Genomic DNA, 18,100 nt, shown 5'->3' with positions numbered 1-18,100 from the left:
ATGTGTGGCAAAGCAAGCAGCTTGCCACGAAGTTGAAAAATACATACCGCTAAAATCGGGACACGTCTTAGTAGGAAACCTTCATTCGAGAAATGCTTTGACTGCCCCAGGGAAGACATGGAATCTTTGCACCCCTTCTTTGAAACTGTAGTGATTCATGTGTTCCCTCTGTAGAGTGTGACGCTGTCCCGCAGCTGTGTTTTATTGTGCCTGATGGATATGTCTAGAACATTGGTGTATGTTCTTCATTCTTTCCTTTCCAGGTTTTCGGTGATCATTGTTGGCAGGTTTTAATTGTTCCTTCATATGTTGTGTTCTGTGATATATATCAATATATGTTTGATTTGGGGGGGTTTTGTTCATATACTCAATGTCAGTCTGTTTTTTCTTTTTCTCGTCTTCTGATCAGGATTTCTGGCAGGTACTGACTCAGCAGCATGTGCTTTCAGTTAATCACTGCTCTGGAACCCATATGACTGCTTCAAAGGCAAAGGTTCCGTGCATGCCCCTGGTCCTGTCCCTCCTCCCCCTCCCTCCCCCCCAGACGGTTCCGTTCCTGTCACTTTAAATTACTTGCTGCGTCTCTAATATGACAATTCAAGCACTGCACAGTCCTTAAGAATATAGAACCCAGCATAGTTCAAAAGGAAGTTTTATCAGTAGCTGTTAACACAGAAGGATGAGGAGCTTAGTTGTAGTTGTTGCACTACATCAGATTTTAATTGATCTGTCGTTTAAATGTTAGTATTGTTTTGGTTGTTCCTAATCTATCATAGAAATGACAGTTTAAGTGAAGAGGTTTATTTTTCTTTTAAGGTTTCCTACTAAATGCAAATAAACAGTTGCTTGTTGCTCCTTGCTCAGTAAAATGACTTAGAGGAACTGGTAGCATATTTAGATTTCATTCATTTGCCCTTTTGAGCCAGGCAATGACTGTAACTTGGGAAAATGAGTGAACACGAGGGAAAAACAAACAAGGTGGAGATTCCCAAGGACACTCAGAGCAAGTACTTCTTAAAGTGACCTTTCGAGGCTGGTACTCTAAAGAGTATAAATTTTATTCACTTAAAATTACTCTTGCATTTTTTATGGTTAGCTCTAATAAAAATAATAATTCAACTTAAGTGGTAGCATCACTTGATTTGAAATAGCCAGTGATATAATTAATGAAGACCACAGGGTACTTTTACAGTGCATTTTCCCCTGTGCTCCTATTTTAAAATGGGGTGTATCTGAGTAGTTCTCCAAACCACTTTGTTAATCTTTCATAGAGAACTGTGGTGTTAACTGTATCCTGGAACAAACAAATACTTCAAAAATGTCATCAAAATAATTAACTGATGAGCCCAGTTCAATGTTTCAGATTGTGGGGATTTTATTTCACAATAGCTAATGTATAAACAAGTGCCAGCCAGAGGAAAGCAGGACTCTGTGGTAGAGCACTTGCCAACCATAAACAAGCCCTGGATTTGGACGTTAGCAGGCCAAAACTTTTAGAAAGAAAAGCGATCCTTACAATGAGGAGTGAGGAGAGATGGGAATGACTATAAGTGCCAGGAAGTCTCTGAAGTCTGCAGCCTGAGAACTGTATACCATAAGCACCAGTCGGTTAGGCTTTCTGTCCTCAAAGCACTGCTTTTGGTTGGTCAGAGTTGGGAATCAACCACTCTCCATGTGCTTCAGGAGCACGTGTACTGACATCAGAATGATGCAGAGATAAACGCCGTGGCCTCTATGCAAGGGAGGCGCATAAGCTGTGAAGCAGTCTGCATTTTTCTGTCATCCATATTTTCCAGAACCTTTTATGGGTTTCTGGAATCAGTAGCTGAATATATAGAAACTGTTTCATTAAAATTAAATTTTGAGATGTTAAATATTTTTTAATCGGCTTTTACCGAATCCTTCAAAATAACTTTGTAAATTTATATTAAACATAGCTTTTCTTTTATAGATGGTGAGGGAATTGTTCATATTAGTTTCTAGAAACAGCGCTTGTTTTGGTGACACCAGTTTGTATCTCTTAAGCTCCCCATGCAAGCAGCAGTCACTTCATTGGAGGAGGTGGACCCTTGCTTATCTCTTTGCAGGGTCTGTTCTTTGCATGCTGTTCCTGCTGCCTGTGGAAAGGCGGGCCCCAGAGGCCTGCTAGCCTAGTGCACTGTTCTTCAGGCCAGCTTATTAATGACATCAGACACTCACTGTATTGACATGGAATCCGGGTCTCTTTCCAGTCTCTGCAGTACCACCACTCCTAAAGTCTGTGGATTTAACACACACGTTTTGGTTATTAAGGTTGACAAAAGAAATAATAATGTAATCATTAAGTGTCCCCAAAAGAATGCCATTTATTTGCTTGCCTCAAATATTCAGATTCCTATTAATAGGTCTTTAGATACATTTTTATTTTAGGTTATGTTGTGTTTGAATTTGAGATCAGCCAAACCCATTTGAGTGCCATTGTTTATTTGAAGCATAAACATAACTGGCCATGACATTTCTGACAACACCTCATCCTTGGCTTTTTCATCATAAAACAATGTTTGCAGTTCACTCTGACGTGAAGGACTTTGTTCTAGACTGTCCTTTTCCATATCACTTAAATACGAACATGTTTGAAGGCTGCAATTATATGATTCTATGAGAGCTACTCAAACAAGCATCCGCTGTCGGTAGACGCAGGTTCTCACCTTGCTCTGAATAGCTGCTGTTGCCCTGTGGTTGTTGAGAATGCAGTTCTTTGAGATAGAAAGCTTTAAGCATATAGAAGAGCATTTTAATTATGAAGCAATGCACATTTTAAAAATGAATGAAATACACACTTGACTAAGTAAAGGCATACTTAATCACTGGCTTGGGTTTTCCTCAAATTAGCTGGGATAAGTTAAGCCCCAAAGTTAATGCTCCACATTAGTGAACTAAGTTTTCCTTCAAAAGTTTCCAGTCCTCAGTAACATTTTCAGAAACTGTAAACAAGGACACTTGTGTGCCCCTGAGCTGTTCATAGCATATTTGAAGTTCAGTGGCTCATGGTATGGGCTGTGGAGTTAGAGTACAGTCTGTCCAGTTAACTTGGGCACTTAGTTGACTTGTCTAAACCTGAGTCTTACATGCAGCTATGACCCAGCATGCCCAGTTTATGCAGTGCTAGGAACTGTGAACACTCCCTACTGAGCTATATTCCCAGCCCTATAATTTTTATAAATTCCTGGCACACCTTTAGTAGTCCGTGATGTCCCATTTAATATCAAATATGATATTAAAATTCCTTTGCACAGGGCTTCCTGAGAGATAGTAGCTGTGACAGTCAAGGACATGAGCAGTGATTCTTTCAGTGAACCTTGTATTTTTCCTTACGATACATATTTTCCTTGCTGTATTTTTCCAAATGAGAAAGAATGAAATGATTATGTTGACTTACAATTTCAATGTTTGTGCATGAGGTCATTTTACACTGAGTGACAAGGAAGCCATTTATGATACCTACATGACTACAACCAAGATGCTGATCTTGGAACTATTGGGGCAGAAGTAGTTTTCTTAGGAGTTTATATTTTGCGCTAATCTATTTGTGTGGCCAGATTTCAGAATTAAATACTTAGATGTGGGTAGCAGATTATCAATAACAATCAAATCTAGTTTGTCCCAATCAGAGCCCATGTAAAGGAATGTACAGGCATGCAGGCCAGAACATACAATTCTCTTCCCCATAGAGTTTTGATGATACTTCAGCAGACACTGAGGATTCAGATAAATCATTTCAATAAAGCCCTGTCCTTCACTTGAATTTATTTGAATTGTTACTACTGCTTTTAACCATATCATCTGCCACTGCTGCATTTTAAACATCTTCATGATGACATTTTCTCTGAGGCGAATGAAATAAGGAGAACATCTCATTCTGGGTAGCTGGGTTGTTCTCGGAACTCAGGTGGTTAGAATTGGGACTGAAAAGAGAATTGCTTTCTGCAGATGGCATGTACATCGTCCCAAGCACCCCCACCTCACCCCACCCCCCCTACCCCACCCCACCCCACCCTGCCTCAGTTTGTTGCACAGTAACTTATGTCGCCTCCAACGCAAAAGTCTTTTGAGAAGCTTAGAAGAGAATCTGAGTCAGAAAAGGGGAAATCGTAAGCTACACTGAATTGAAAACATTTAAACTTGTTTTTATTTGGCATGCACCAAATCCTACATTTCTGCACCATTGGGTATGGACCAAATCATGAGTGACATATTTTCACTGTGTAACAACTTCTGTTTGATTGAGAATAATGTGACTGTTTGAGACTAACATTTTTCCAAGACTTTGGCAGCTGTCTGTGCACCAAGGAGATAATGAAGTGTGAGACTCATTGCATGAGAAAATCGCTGACTCTTCTCTAACACCCCCCCTCCCCACTGTAACTCCAGGTAGTGATGCTGTCTGCCATTTGGAAATGAAATGCCAAAATCAAGTTTTCTGGAAGCATCATATTGCTGTCTTTAATTTTTTTAAAGTACAACTACAAATATTACTAGAGGGATTTGAAACCCTTTTCAGCAATATAGAGAAATACTGATTTCTTCTTTGTGTCTTTTCCACGGTACTGGTGATTGTGCCCAGGGCTTTACACATGCAAGCCAGATGCTTGACCATTGAGCTACAAATTTTTCCTTTAAAAAAATGTCTTTTAGCCGGGTGGTGGTGGTGGCGCACGCCTTTAATCCCAACACTTGGGAGGCAGAGGCAGGAGGATCTCTGTGAGTTCAAGGCCAGCCTGGTCCACAGAGTTCCAGCACAGCCTGGGCAACACGGAGAAACCTGTCTTTAAAAAAACAAAAATGTTTTTAAAAAAGACTTTTTAAAGCCAGGGTCTCACTATATAGCTCTGGTTGTTCTGGAACTCACTACATATAGCCCATACTGGCCTGGAACTCACAGAGATCTGCCTGTCTCTGTCTCCCAAATGCTGGGATTAAAGATGTGTGACACTATGCCCAGCACCTTTTTAAATTTTATTTTGAGATAGAGTCTTACTAAATTGTCCAGTTGGGCAGCTCATAATCTGCCTGTCTCAACCTCAGTAACTGAGATTAGAGGCCTGCACCATCACATCTGGCAAGAAGCACTGATAGTAAAATAATTCTTAATAAGTGTCAATAATCTAAAACTTGAGGTTCATGAAAGTTGGCATCTTAAGTAGCAGCGCTACACTCTTTTTTTTTCTTCTGTTTGCCGCAAATGTGTTTATAGATTGATGCATTTAGTTTGTGGAATCTGTTGATTTCCAGGAGCTACTTTTGTTTGAAACTACAGAACTTGAAACTGAATATTAAATAGAAATAATGATGAGATTAAATTGGCTCTGTCTAATTGAGTCCTAGAAGGGAAAATCACCTGCTCTGTGTTGATCAACCCTGTCACTAACCAGTTGGGATTCAGCACACACTGAATTCTATCATGTTAGAATCCTGACTGGAAACTCAACCTCAGGGCCCTTGATGGTCCGTGCAACTTTAGCCATAGATTTGGTAAGCTTGTGAGACTAGTCAGAAGCCAGAGGGCGGGGCCCTTGAGCACAAAGCCACCAACCCAGTTAAACTATTGGGGTTTTGTAATTCACTGTGAAATATAGCGATCACGTGTGTGTTACATAGTAAGTTTACTCCTAAAACTTCCAATCCCTGCTACCCAGGAGGCTGAGGCAGGAGGAGTGTAGAATGTTCCGCAGAGTGAGACCAGGGCCAGCGTGATTCAAGTGATGAGAGTAGAATTTGATAGGTAACACCTGAGCTGTGTAATGTGACCTGGTATTTCATAAGGTGCCTGCGATTGCAGTTTTCTTTGTAAAATACACTTGGTAATTTTCACCATATGCTGAAGTAGCTGGAGCCCTCCCTTGGGACTGTAAGATGAAAGGCATTTCTTCCAGATGCTCACTGAGTTGATGGTGTAATACACCTAATCTTATAGCATATGCTCTTAGAAGATGGTTGAAGCATCTTTGAAATATGTCTTTGCACGTTTAAGCACAGCTTCAATTTCTTTCTTGCAGTTTGTCTATTATCTTTGCTATTTATATGGAGTTCTTATATTGAATTAGTGCATATTCTTTGGATTTTCTTAGAAAAATTATATTTCAAAGAGAAAATGATAAGGAATATTGTGTTTTCCTTTTTAAAAATGTGCCCCTTTTAGCTTTTTGAGCAAGCAGAAGATGTTTGCTTAGGGCAAAAAAAAAAATGACTTAAAATTCAGTCCAGCATTAAACATTACCCAAAAGATTAGCAAGGGAAGATTTTGCTGTCATATTCCATTTGCAAAACTGAACATTAATGAAACCTTTGGAGTCAGAGACACTGATCAACACCTTTCTTTTCTGTCAGCCTTTCAGGTCTTTCTGTTTTTACAATACTTCAGGCTTCTAAGTTTTCATTTTCAAAATCATATCATTTTCATAGTTTCCCTATATGTCATGAGCAATTGATTTAAGAATATCATCTATATTAGAATTAGATCTTTTTATAAAGCCCGCTAAGAAGAGCCATAGGCACAAAATAGTCTAACAATTGGTAACTCATTCCCTTTTTTTTTTTTTTTTGAAGCATCATCTCACTGTGTATGCCAGGCTGTCCTCAAACTTGTAAAAATCCACCTGCCACCGACATTCCCAGCCCCCCTCCAAAATTTTCACACAACCCTTTTACGCTCTCCCTGCTATCAAATGCAATGGCTTTATGATGATTGTGGTGTCTGTGGTTACAATGTCACAGCTTTTATACAGATCTTCTGTAGAGTTTTGGGGTGTGTACAGACTTGTAGCACTGAATGTGCAATCCGTGTACCATCCTACTGAGCCACTCTTTAACAAGTGGCTGCTCACTCAGAAAATACACCGATGACTGCTATTTCTCCTTCTTCCCACCCAGCTCCAGGAGCTCAGATGAGCACTGTGGACTTTGACTAGGGAACCAGAGATTATAGAGAGTATATCACCACAGTGCATCACAAGGCAGGAGCCACCTGCAAGTCCTCTTTAAGCACCCTTTGCTCTTCACATTCAAGGAGTTGCTGTGAGGCAAACATGTGCTGTGTTCGCTCCCTCTCTCCAGCACCCATTCATGCCTGTGTAATAAGCCCTTGTTTCCTCTACTTCTCCTTCGCTTGAAGTTTTCTGCTCTTCCTGGACACACTGTCCTGTTGTGAGTCCTTGTCTCAGATTTCTTCTTTCCATTGCCCTTAACTTTCTCTTATGTAAAGCGGTTTGGCCTTCCTCTGGGCCCTGCTACTCACTCCTACAATTCTCAGTATATCAGAGGTCCCACCTGCAGCTACTCTGGCAAAAATCTTATCCTTCACTAAGGAGCAGAAGGTTCTAAGACCAAACCTGCATTGTTAAATGAACTAGCTGGAGTAGCATTACAAGCATAGTGATGAGGCTGGAGTAGCATTACAATTGAGTGATCATTGCCCACAGTAGGTGTACTATATCTCTGTCTGGTGACATTTCTTATATGTCTACAAACTGTACAATTTCCTAAGGATGAGGAGGAAGGGTCCAAATTGTGCCCTGTGTGCACCTGTCACACTACCCTTTTAACCATCAGTGTGATACTAACGTAGACATAGACCTACAGAAAATAGCATAAAGTTGAGAATCCAGAGATAAACCTGCACTCACAATGGATTGACTTTCAACAGTTGGCTAAGAGCATTCAGTAGGGCAAGAGTAGTCTCTTCCACAAGTGGAATGGTGTTCACTGGATATCTAGACACAAAAGAATAGAGTTGAGGGCTGGCAAGATGACTCACTGAGTAGGGTGCTTATTGTCAAGCTTCCTTACCTGAGTGCAATCTGCAGAGTCCACAGAGTAGAAGAAGAGACTCTCTCCCACAAGTTACCTTCTGACTTCCACATGTAGACTATGGCATGTGCACATCCTACACACATTCACATCAAATAAACAAATGTAAAATGAAGTTGAACTGGAGGAAATAGTTTGGCAGTCCCTCAAGACTTAAATATATAATTACTACATAATAGGGAAGTTCCACTCTTAGGTCTATGTTGAGAAAAGCCCAACTACTCTTGACAGTTGTTAGTGATTGCATACAGCAGCCAAACAGCAGACATCATTTGAGTGCCCTCCCTGTGGTTGTGTAAACTAATCCTGATATATACATACAGTGCAGTGGTTTGGATAATAGAAAGTAGTTAAGTATTGATTCACACTATAATGTGGATGAACCTAGAGAACATTTAATGGTAGAAACCAGATTCAAAAATATCCATTTGTTGTATGGTTAAATAGTTAAAATGGTGACTTCTATGGCCATGTCATCACAATAATATGTAATAAACCTTCAGAGAAATAAAGAAAAAACTGTTCCAGATATGGGAATTTAAGATACTTGACAGGTGGATGCATTTTTATTCTGATACATCTGGACTGGGGAAGAAGGGGCATGTGTGTAAAGGAAATTTTTGGTATAAGCTGGCCAAGTGTGAAAATGGTCAAGATGCAGGTTGACAAGATGGCCTGAGTTTGAGCCTTGGAGCTCACATGGTAGAAAGAAAGCATTGACCTTAGGTTGTCATCTGACTACCACACTCTCACAGTGGCATATACACAAAATAATTCATTAAGGTTCTTTGTTAATGTATGGTATTAAACAATACTATGTTTATTAATACTAAATTTTCTGGTTTTATTGAGTTTATTATCCAGTACTTAAGAGAACGTCTTTGTTCACAGGAAATATATGTTAATATATTTAAAGTAATGTAAAATAACACCACATCTCCAGCTGACTCAGAGTGATGCAAAGACTGTCCCTGTATAAAATATAAAGCCAGTGGAGTCATGTGTTAGTAAACTTGCATAAAAAATATATACTGACTTCTTATACTAGTTTTTCAGTTTTTCTGTCAGTATGAAACTGAATGAAAATCTAGAGTTACTGGCCAAGTTTGGTTTCTTGTCTTCGTTCTTCCTGAATAGCACTGTGAAAGTGATGCTGTGTGTAACTCTGGGCAGCTGCCTCCTTTCACTTTGTAAACTCTCACCTGCTCCTCAACTTTTGGCTCTCAATATCATCTTTATCTTAATGCACAGAGCAGCATCTCCATGAGATTTTTATAATATTAATTCTTTGGCTTCCCTGTACACTTACTGCTTTGGGTAGCAACCATATGCCTTTGAAATGTTTTCATTTTGTGTAAGTCTTCTTATTCCCATTGTTTTACAACATAACAGATAATTATATATAAATGAAAATCAATTGTATGTATGTGTGTATATACACATTGAGGAATTTACATATTAACTTCCCAGAGAGTGGCCTTGCTGCTCCGGCTTTCCTCCAATAGGTTCTCCTTCTAGAATTTATGTTTACCCTTTGGGTAGAAAACCAAGTGTTGACATAAGATCCAGCTGTACTGAGAGCAATGTGCTCATTTTAGTTGTCAGGTCAAAGATACAATCACTAAATACTGTCATGGGAGATAACAAAGTCACAAAAGTCAGAGAAGCACTTGCTTTCTGTCCTCTGTTTGGTTTCTGCATTGCTAGGGATGGAAATTGAGGTCTTGGGCATGCGGGGTGTGACTTTAACACTGAGCAGCAGCCCAGCTCCAAGTTCATCCTCCAGTAGCATTTGCAGTCAAACTCTAGAATCTGGGACTGTTTGGTTGGCACCGCCTGTGCCTGTGGATTTGCACCTGTTTAGGGGCCACCAGAGCCTGTTAAGGTCTCGCCATTAAGGTCTATCGGGAGTGACGTCAAGATGGCTCCCTTGGTGCTTGTGCTCTCCACTGCTAACCACTTCTCTTTCCTTTGTGATGTTGATGGGATCGCCACTAGACAGAGGTAACCGCGGTAGCCTGTGCCTGGATGCTGGTGTGGTGTGCCTCCTCTGCAGTGCTGCCTGTTGTTTCCTGCTTGCATGAGATGTTGCTTTGATTGCGCTTCCTTGGTTCGAATTCTTAAAACCTCTTTCTTTCTCCCCCCCTCGGTGCACAGAATAAACGGTTCCTTAAATACCTGTGGTTGGTCCAGAACTTACGGACTTTGTTTCAAGTGCAACTCTCTGGTGGATCCTTTGCAGTTTTTGGAAATATCTTCAGTGTCACATCTGTGATTCTGTATTTCAGAGAGGAATAAAGAGAGTAGGAAAAGCTTAGCTGAACCAGCTGGAAGGGGCCGTGTGTCAGGCAGACTGCCACTGCACCCGGCCTTCACACTCAGAGAGTGAAGAAAGGGAAGATGTGTTTGGAGTAAGAACTGAGTCAGGAAACTAGTTGTTTTCATCAAATAGCTGAAATTCGGGAGCATCCACTAACATAATAATAAATATAGTTAGGTTATCATGTCTAAACCTCAGGGTGAGTGTCTGATTCACCATTACATTTCAGAATATTCTTTGCCCTAAATCCTCCACCATATTTCAGACTAAGATTAAGAGTCCAAAGGGGAAGTTTAAAGTTACTGTTTCAGAAGCATTTGTATGTTGTGTGACCTTGAAAAGGCTGCTTCTCCTCTAATTCAGATCACTAACCATATGGTCTTTTGGTCAGTTGGAACCAATTTCCTTTAGATTTTTCATTTGATTTTTTTCTCTTTGTACTTCAGAGTGAGGTCAGCTGTTTTAAAAATAAAACAGTTCTGAGGTAGGACTACATGTTCAGTGGCAGGAAATAAATGAAATCATTTTCTAATTTCCTATTAACCCAGTGTTTAAGTAAAAAACTAATCATCTTTTGTCCTGGAATTTTCATTAGCTTAAAAACTGTAAAGGATCCATTGATTCTGAATGGCTGTCATGAAAATGCTTAGGGCAGGGAGTGAACTGTAAGATATGTGCCAAGTCCGTTCCTACTGTCCGTGTTCTAACTCAGTCGTATCTTCTTTATTCTTGGCGGGACCTGTGCATACTAGAAAATTGCCCAGGAACGAGAAAAGTTTGCTGATGAAGGCAGTATATTCTACTCGCTTGGAGAATGTGGGCTCATCTCCTTCTCCGACTACATTTTCCTTACGACTGTTCTTTCCAGTAAGTATGAACCTCCCGTTTTATTTGTTTGTAAGGAAGAAAGACGTAGAAATACAGAAACAGCTAGAGCTGATTGGCTGGAAAGCAACACCTGTGTATAGTTGCCGATTAGTACTCTTAGGAGATTTCGTTTGCCTTTTCTGTAATTTGCGTGTAACGTCACTTGAAAGGAGAAGAAACCTAAGGTGTGTAGGTACAGTCTTTAAAATGCACAGCCGGCCAGGTCACACCTGTTGTAACCGGCTCTGCGTGCTGAGGACCAGTCTCATACAGAGACTGCTGGCTCTGTGCTACTCTGCAGATTCCGTCCACTAAGGAAAACCGGCTCCCCCCGTGTTTCCTGCTTGTGTTGACTACCCACTTTTTCAACTTGGAAGAATATTTCTGGGGACTCAAAAGTCAGTATTCACTTATGTAGAACACGGGTACATGTCTGGTTTTTAAAAGGGAAACGGTTCAGGGTGTGTAACACCATGGCGCTTTCTCTTAGTGTGGATTTTGATCATTCAGAAAAAAGAAATGCTGTTCATAGATCTCTGTGTGCATTCTGTTAAAGTGTACCGCAGGCGAGAGCTGGGAACGCAGCTCTGTGGTCAAGTGCTTGCCTGGGAGGTGCATGGTCCTGGGTTCAACCCCAGCACTGCAGAAGAAAGTACAGAAGAGAATCAGAGTCCAAACTCTACATTCTGTTGACAGAAGTGATTCTGAGTGTTCTTCTAGCTAGAAAAGAGACAGCCATGTCCCCCTCCCCTCCCCTCCCCCTTACCACATCACCCCCTCCCTTCCCCTCCCCCTAGCCTCACCTCCCCTCCCCTCACCTCATCTCCCCTCGCCTCCCCTCCCCTCACCTCCCCTCCCCTCTCCTCCCCTCACCTCACCTCATCTCCCCTCACCTCACCTCCCCTCCCCTCACCTCACCTCATCTCCCCTCACCTCACCTCCCCTCACCTCACCTCACCTCATCTCTCCCTCCCTTCCCCTCCCCCTCGCCTCACTTCCCCTCTCCTCCTCTCCCCTCACCTCATCTCCCCTCACCTCACCTCCCCTCACCTCACCTTTCCTCACCTCATCTCCCCTCATCTCACCTCCCCTCACCTCATCTCCCCTCATCTCCCCTCACCTCCCCTCCTCTCCCCTCCCCTCATCTCCCCTCCATCCATAACTGAGTTTCTGTAAAGATAAACCCCTGAGTCAGGTGGTGGTGGTTTTTAGACAGGGCCTCTATGTAGCCTAGGTTGATCTCACACTTGGCAACCCTCCTGTCTCAACCTGACAAGTACTTTGATTGCAAGTGAGCACCACTATGCCCAGTTGATGGGTTCTAACAGATGGAAGGCATGGCTCCTGCCATGGCCAACCAGTTTCAGCCTTACTCTTTCCATGCAGCTGCTGACAGGGAAAACAAGAAATGGACGTGTACCTCATCACTGCTATCCGTGGGGTGCCGCTGTGTCAGAATGAGTGTATATCACAGCCCAGTGTGCCAATGAAAATGTCCATTAGTGCTATGACAAGCCCGCAGTCTTGACTGTTTTTGTTTGTTTGAGACAGTCTCTCTGTAGCCTTGGCATTCCTGGAACTCACTTGGCTGGTCTTGAACTCAGAGACCTGCTTACCTCTGCCTCCCCAGTGCTGGGATTAAAGGCATGCACTGCCACACCCAGCCCACACCTTGACTCTTTTTTGTGATTGTGAGCCTAGCCTTTAATGGCTGAACCATCTCTCCAATCAAGACCTTGACTCTTTTTTAAAAAACAAAAAAAGATTTTCTGTGTTTGTGTTTATATCTGAGTGTATGTTTGTACACCTGTGTGAGTAGATACTACAGAACCACGCGTTGTGGCGCTGGAACTGAACCCTGGTCCTCTGCAAAGCAGCTAGTGTTCCTAGCCACTGAGTCATCTTTCCAGCCCCGCGTTGAGCTTTTAAAAATCAAATCTGGAAGTTTTGCGGCTCTTCCTATACTTTGTGATCTTCTCCAGATGCACCGATGTCGTACATCCCCACACCTCAGCCGTAGCATGAACTGTAGTTGTCCTCATTTTACAGATGAAGACACTCAGGCTTACAGAAAGTTCCAGGACTTGCCCCTAGTCCCACTGTGAATGAGTAGGTATTTTCAGGTTGGATTCTAAACTGAGCAGCCTCTGGGCTCCTGTGGCTTTACTGCCCTGCTCTCAGTGGCAGTAGTGGCAGCTGGAACTCACTTGCTGCCTCAGTTTCTCTAAGGCTGAGCTGTGGAGAGACTGTGAATGCAGTCCAAGCATCCTTGTAGTCTTAATGCTACATATGGCATTTTCCGCTTCATCTAACAAGCTGCCAAGGAAAATATGCCACGGGCATTACACTAGGGTCAGGTCAGTTTTTTCCCACATCCAGGGCTTGTGGGGTAACAAGGGGCCATTACAGTGTGAGTATGGTAAATGGTTCCCAAGTCATCCTGGGAGATGACAGACAACTCCCTAAACCTCGAAAGTATTGGCATTGGACCCTCGAGATGGCCTGGTGGGTAAAGGCACTTGCCGCCAAGACTCACAACCTGAGTTCAAACTCCCATCCCCACAGGGAGGAAAAGCAGCCACCTCTGAAGTTTGTCCACACACCACACACACACACACACACACACACACACACACACACACACACACACACACAGAGAGAGAGAGAGAGACAGAGAGAGACACAGAGACAGAGAGAGACACAGAGAGAGATTAAATAAACAAATAAGCATTGCTAGTGAGTTGGTGTAGGACTGGAAACATGCATTAGTGCATTTATTTTTCTGGTGAACAGCAGGTAGCAGGGGCTATAGAAAACCAATAGGAGGATGGAGAGATGGCTCAGAGGTTAAGAGTACTGGCTGCTCCTCCAGAGGTCCTGAGTTCAACTCCCAACAACCACACAGTGGCTCACAGCCACCTATAATGAGATCTGGTGCAGGGATACATGCAGACAGAATACTATATACATAATGAATAAATAAAAATTTTTAAAAAAGAAAACCAGTAGGACACTGGGAAGGCACCACCCAGCTGAGTCAGGACCTCCCTTCTGGTATGTTGTTTGCACTCAGTGAGTGCGCTCCTGCCATCATCCCTTGAGTGCTGCCAACACTCTGGGACAGCAGAGTGCTTGAGAACTCCACTCTGTTATCAAAAGTAAAGTCTAAGAACTATAGATAGCAAATTGCTCTTTTCCAATTCATCACGCTAAAAATAAAACCAGGGAAGCTACTTTCCTGAAGGAATTGTGTCATGCCTGTGATTTCCCATTAGTGTTCATTCTCACTGAAACTTTTTAGAAGTTTGATATGAAATATTTTGTGCATAAAATAAGTGGCATTGATTTCTTACTCTTCTCCATATGTGACTTGAATAAAGGGCTTCTTGGCCAGCTAAACACTGAACCCATTTCCCTCTCATACACATACTTACACATATGTAGCTCAGAAACCTTTTCTCTTTTTTAATTTTACTTTATTTTTTAATTTTGCATACCAGTCTCAGTTCTCCATCCCTCCCCTCTTCCTGCTCCCCTCACCGTCCCCTCACCCCACGCCCCATCCGCTCCTCAGAGAGGGTGAAGCTTCCCATAGGGAGGAGCAGTCTGTTCTATCACCTTGTCAAGGTAGCAGGACCAAGACTCTCCCCACTGTGTCTAGGCTGAGCAAGGTATCTCTCCATAAGAAATAGGCTCCAAAAAGCCAGTGGCCCCACAAACTTCCCAAGCTATCCACTGTCACCTGCATTCAGGGTGCCTAGTTGGGTCCTATGCAGGCTCCCCAGCTGTCCGTCCAGAGTCAGTGAGCAGAAACCTTTTTCTTGCTTTGTTTTTTCTCGTCCTTGGCCCCTACCACCACTTCAGAGTCTGTGTAATTATTGTCTATCTTATTTATTGTCCATTCTCCAACCTAAACTGTTGAGTTACATAGCAGTAATCACAAGCTTATGGTATTCACTACAGATATTTGCTGTACCTTAAGGGTTACAGCAAAGACACCAGAACAAGAATATAAAATACATTGAGACTAGTGTGTTTTGTTTCTTCCAAAAACAGCCTTGCTGTTGGTATCCTAGGCCAGAAATAGTCCTTGTAGTTGTCAATGTCTTCAGTCTGCAGCTGTGCTGGTGCAGTGAGGGAAGCATGGTTTTTAAATTAATGTATTTCAAAACATACTTGATTCCTTATGCTAGTTCAGAATCCATGTATTGTATCCCCTCCCAGGCCGGGTGCACAAATTCTGCTGTTTATACCTCATTTCTCTGATCTGCTTTGATGAATTCACTTGAAAAATTTTAGCACAAGCTTGTGTATTAAGCAGAGTATTAAATATTTACTGAATAGCAACTCATCAATAAAATAAGCTCACATTCTTTCTAGGCAAGATGATTAATAATTATTATTAAATAATTTCCAAAAATGCTCTGATCCTTAAAGTAGGTTAATAAAAATCAAGGGAGAATACACAAGCATGGTCATTTATGGCTCATTAGCTGCACGATCTAACTGCAGCATTTGCTCATAGTCTTGAGGTAGAAGGCAGGGATTTTTCTTCACAACGAAGTACAGAGAAATGCTATCAGGGTTTATCTAGAATTCTGAATATTATTGATTTGGGTCATTTTCACTAATGTTGTGATTGTAACTTAAAATCTGGTTCTTGCCTATTGTCAATCGATTTTATTTTGACAGGTGACTATTTATCTTGTATTCTTACCTCCATATGTGTTCTAATTAAAATTATTAATTCTGTGAACTAATAACATGGAGGCAACAGTAATGAGTCATTTGTGAAAGCTCATGATTAAGCATCTTCCATGCTGTTTACTATTAAGCTTTGAAAAGCCCCCAGAGAAATGCTACGGCGTGCTCAGTGCTAGGGCTTCAAAGCCTGTGTAGATCTAATAAATGTCAGGCATAATTCAGTGAGTTCTGATTTGACTCTTTTAGATTTCAGGCAATTAGTGAAGAAATTGAATTGTGTTTTCACGGTAGCATAATTTGGCTGAGGGAAAATTAAGCCGTGTCTTCATTGTTTTGCATATTTCTAACAAATGCATCCACCTGCTGGAAAATTACAATAATATAACTTCTGTCAGCAATTTAAAAAATACTTTTAAATATGCAGTATTTTAGGTTATTTGGGGGAAGATGTGTGTGAGAACACTGTCATTTCAGTAGCCCCAGTTACTCTAGAAAGTTGACATATTTACATCTCTGTAGCAACAACTACCCAAGGTGCTTAGTTCAGATGAACAAGCACCAAACTTGAGTGTAGCTCCCTGTCTCTCTTTCGTTACCCCGAGCAGACTCTGGAAGCCACCACAATCCGTGTAACTCTTCTGCCTGTTGTCCCCTCTTCCTCAGGCCATCCCGTGGCCTGTTTGCCTTCCTTTGGCAGCTGGGATGGTTCTGTAGGAACTTACTTCTCAGCGGTTACTAATGTGTAAGGGCCCGCTTTTCACGTGGTTTGCCTCTTAGACTGGAGTCTAATGTTTATACCTGTCTACGTGCCTCCACCTTAAACTCGCAGTTTGCAGTGTTACAGTGTTTACGGGGTTGTGGATGCTCAGGCTTCGTTGTTTACTGCCTCCTTGCTCCTGAAATTTTAAAGTGATGTTGCAAGCTGAGTATGGTGGCACATGACTGTAGCCCCAGCACCTGGGAGTCTGAGGCAGGAGGATTGTTGCAAGTTTGAGACCAGCCAGGATTCTTAGTGAATTCAAGGCCAGCTTGGAAGACATAGCAAAATCTTGTCTCAAAAAGATTGAGACAAAAAATACTGTCATTGAATGCTTTCCCCAGTTGTCATCTATTCTTGAAAAGCTGTTCCAGCACAGTTTGTGGCACCTAGAAGTACCCCACATATATTTGTTGGCTAAATAAATAAAATTTTCTGAGTGATTATTTAATATATATTAAAATTTTATATTGCTACAGATACTTTCAGCTTCCTGGTTAATATTTAAAACTATTTTACATTAAGATCCTTTATAATATAAAAACAAAGCCAGAAAATTAATTGTAGCAGCCAGTTTTTTCTTCTACTAGGACACTTAATTGAAAAGCAAATCGTTTTTGAATGAGTACCAAACTGAGTCACATGTAAAGAGGGTCCTTGATTTTGACACAGGTTAAGTAACAAATTCCATTTTCTGTATTAATGCAGTTAGATCTAAACAGCTAGGTGACAAATTCCACCTCAGCATAAGCTGTTGCCTTGGTTATTGAACTTCTGCTTTTGAAAGAAAGCCACACAAAAATGAAAAGAAGGTCAAGTAGGTAACATTTTTCTTTTAGCTCTCTGAAAACGAGGATAGGATTCTGTCACATAGGTAGATGTAATTTGGCCATAATGAAGTTGAAGAGAGTATATTTGTACTGTAGAACATGACCTTAGTGCAGGTGCAACACAGAATTGCCTTGTAGAATTTAGAAAAATCTAAGCTCTCTGACATCTCGCGCATTGAACACTCTTGACAGCATCAGTGTCAGGAAGGCCAAGGTATGTAAATGAATGAATGACTGCAGCTCTCTGGAATTAAACTCAAAGATAGGTTATGGACTATCAACCAGAAACATCAGCCATTGTGCTTTGCTTCACATATAATTAGAAGTTTTTGTCATTGGTAGGGACCAAGGCTAGAATGTATTTTCCACAGAAAACGGCAGTGGAAGAAGTTGTAGATGGACTGAATGTTTGTAATCTGGAAGCTGAAGAAATGCAAAAAACAAACAAAAACAAAAAATACTCATAATCTTTTAAAGAAGTGTTAAACCTCAGAATCTCTTGACATGTTGAGTTTCATCAGTGTTTAGAAAACTTCAGCAATTGATCAATTAACCACACTGAATTTCAATGAGGAAAAAAGGTCTCTTCCCCTTAGGATTGCCAAATACCAGCAAAACTGGGTCAATATCAGTTTTAAGTCCGTCCTGAGAATGCATTAAATTTGTAATTAATGTTGAGAAAACGATGGAGCAGAAACAATGCTCTCCTGACTGTACTGCCTCCCTGTAAGTACTGCCAGCAGTAACAGCCTGCCACCCTCGTGTTTTAATGGTGTC

The 18,100-nt window shown here is 41.5% G+C and overlaps 1 protein-coding gene across 4 annotated transcripts in view; it reads left to right on the top strand.

Moving 5' to 3' along the window:
* Positions 1-18,100, top strand: part of Micu1 (mitochondrial calcium uptake 1) — a 142,013-nt gene that overhangs the window by 45,702 nt on the left and 78,211 nt on the right. Inside the window, exons 6-8 of one of the 4 annotated variants that reach the window (XM_040732563.1) lie at positions 410-421; positions 9,844-9,849; positions 10,918-11,032. In XM_040732563.1, coding sequence (XP_040588497.1) covers positions 410-421; positions 9,844-9,849; positions 10,918-11,032 — 133 coding nt within the window. The remainder of the gene's footprint in view (positions 1-409; positions 422-9,843; positions 9,850-10,917; positions 11,033-18,100) is intronic. The other 3 variants (XM_040732565.1, XM_040732564.1, XM_040732566.1) reach the window with 3 other exon arrangements.

This window comes from Mesocricetus auratus, unplaced genomic scaffold (genome assembly GCF_017639785.1).
Source record: "Mesocricetus auratus isolate SY011 unplaced genomic scaffold, BCM_Maur_2.0 Super-Scaffold_100027, whole genome shotgun sequence".
In the NCBI taxonomy this organism is placed as follows: domain Eukaryota; kingdom Metazoa; phylum Chordata; class Mammalia; order Rodentia; family Cricetidae; genus Mesocricetus; species Mesocricetus auratus.
The sequence above is the reverse complement of the archived record's forward strand: the minus strand, read 5'-3'. Positions and strand labels throughout refer to the sequence as shown.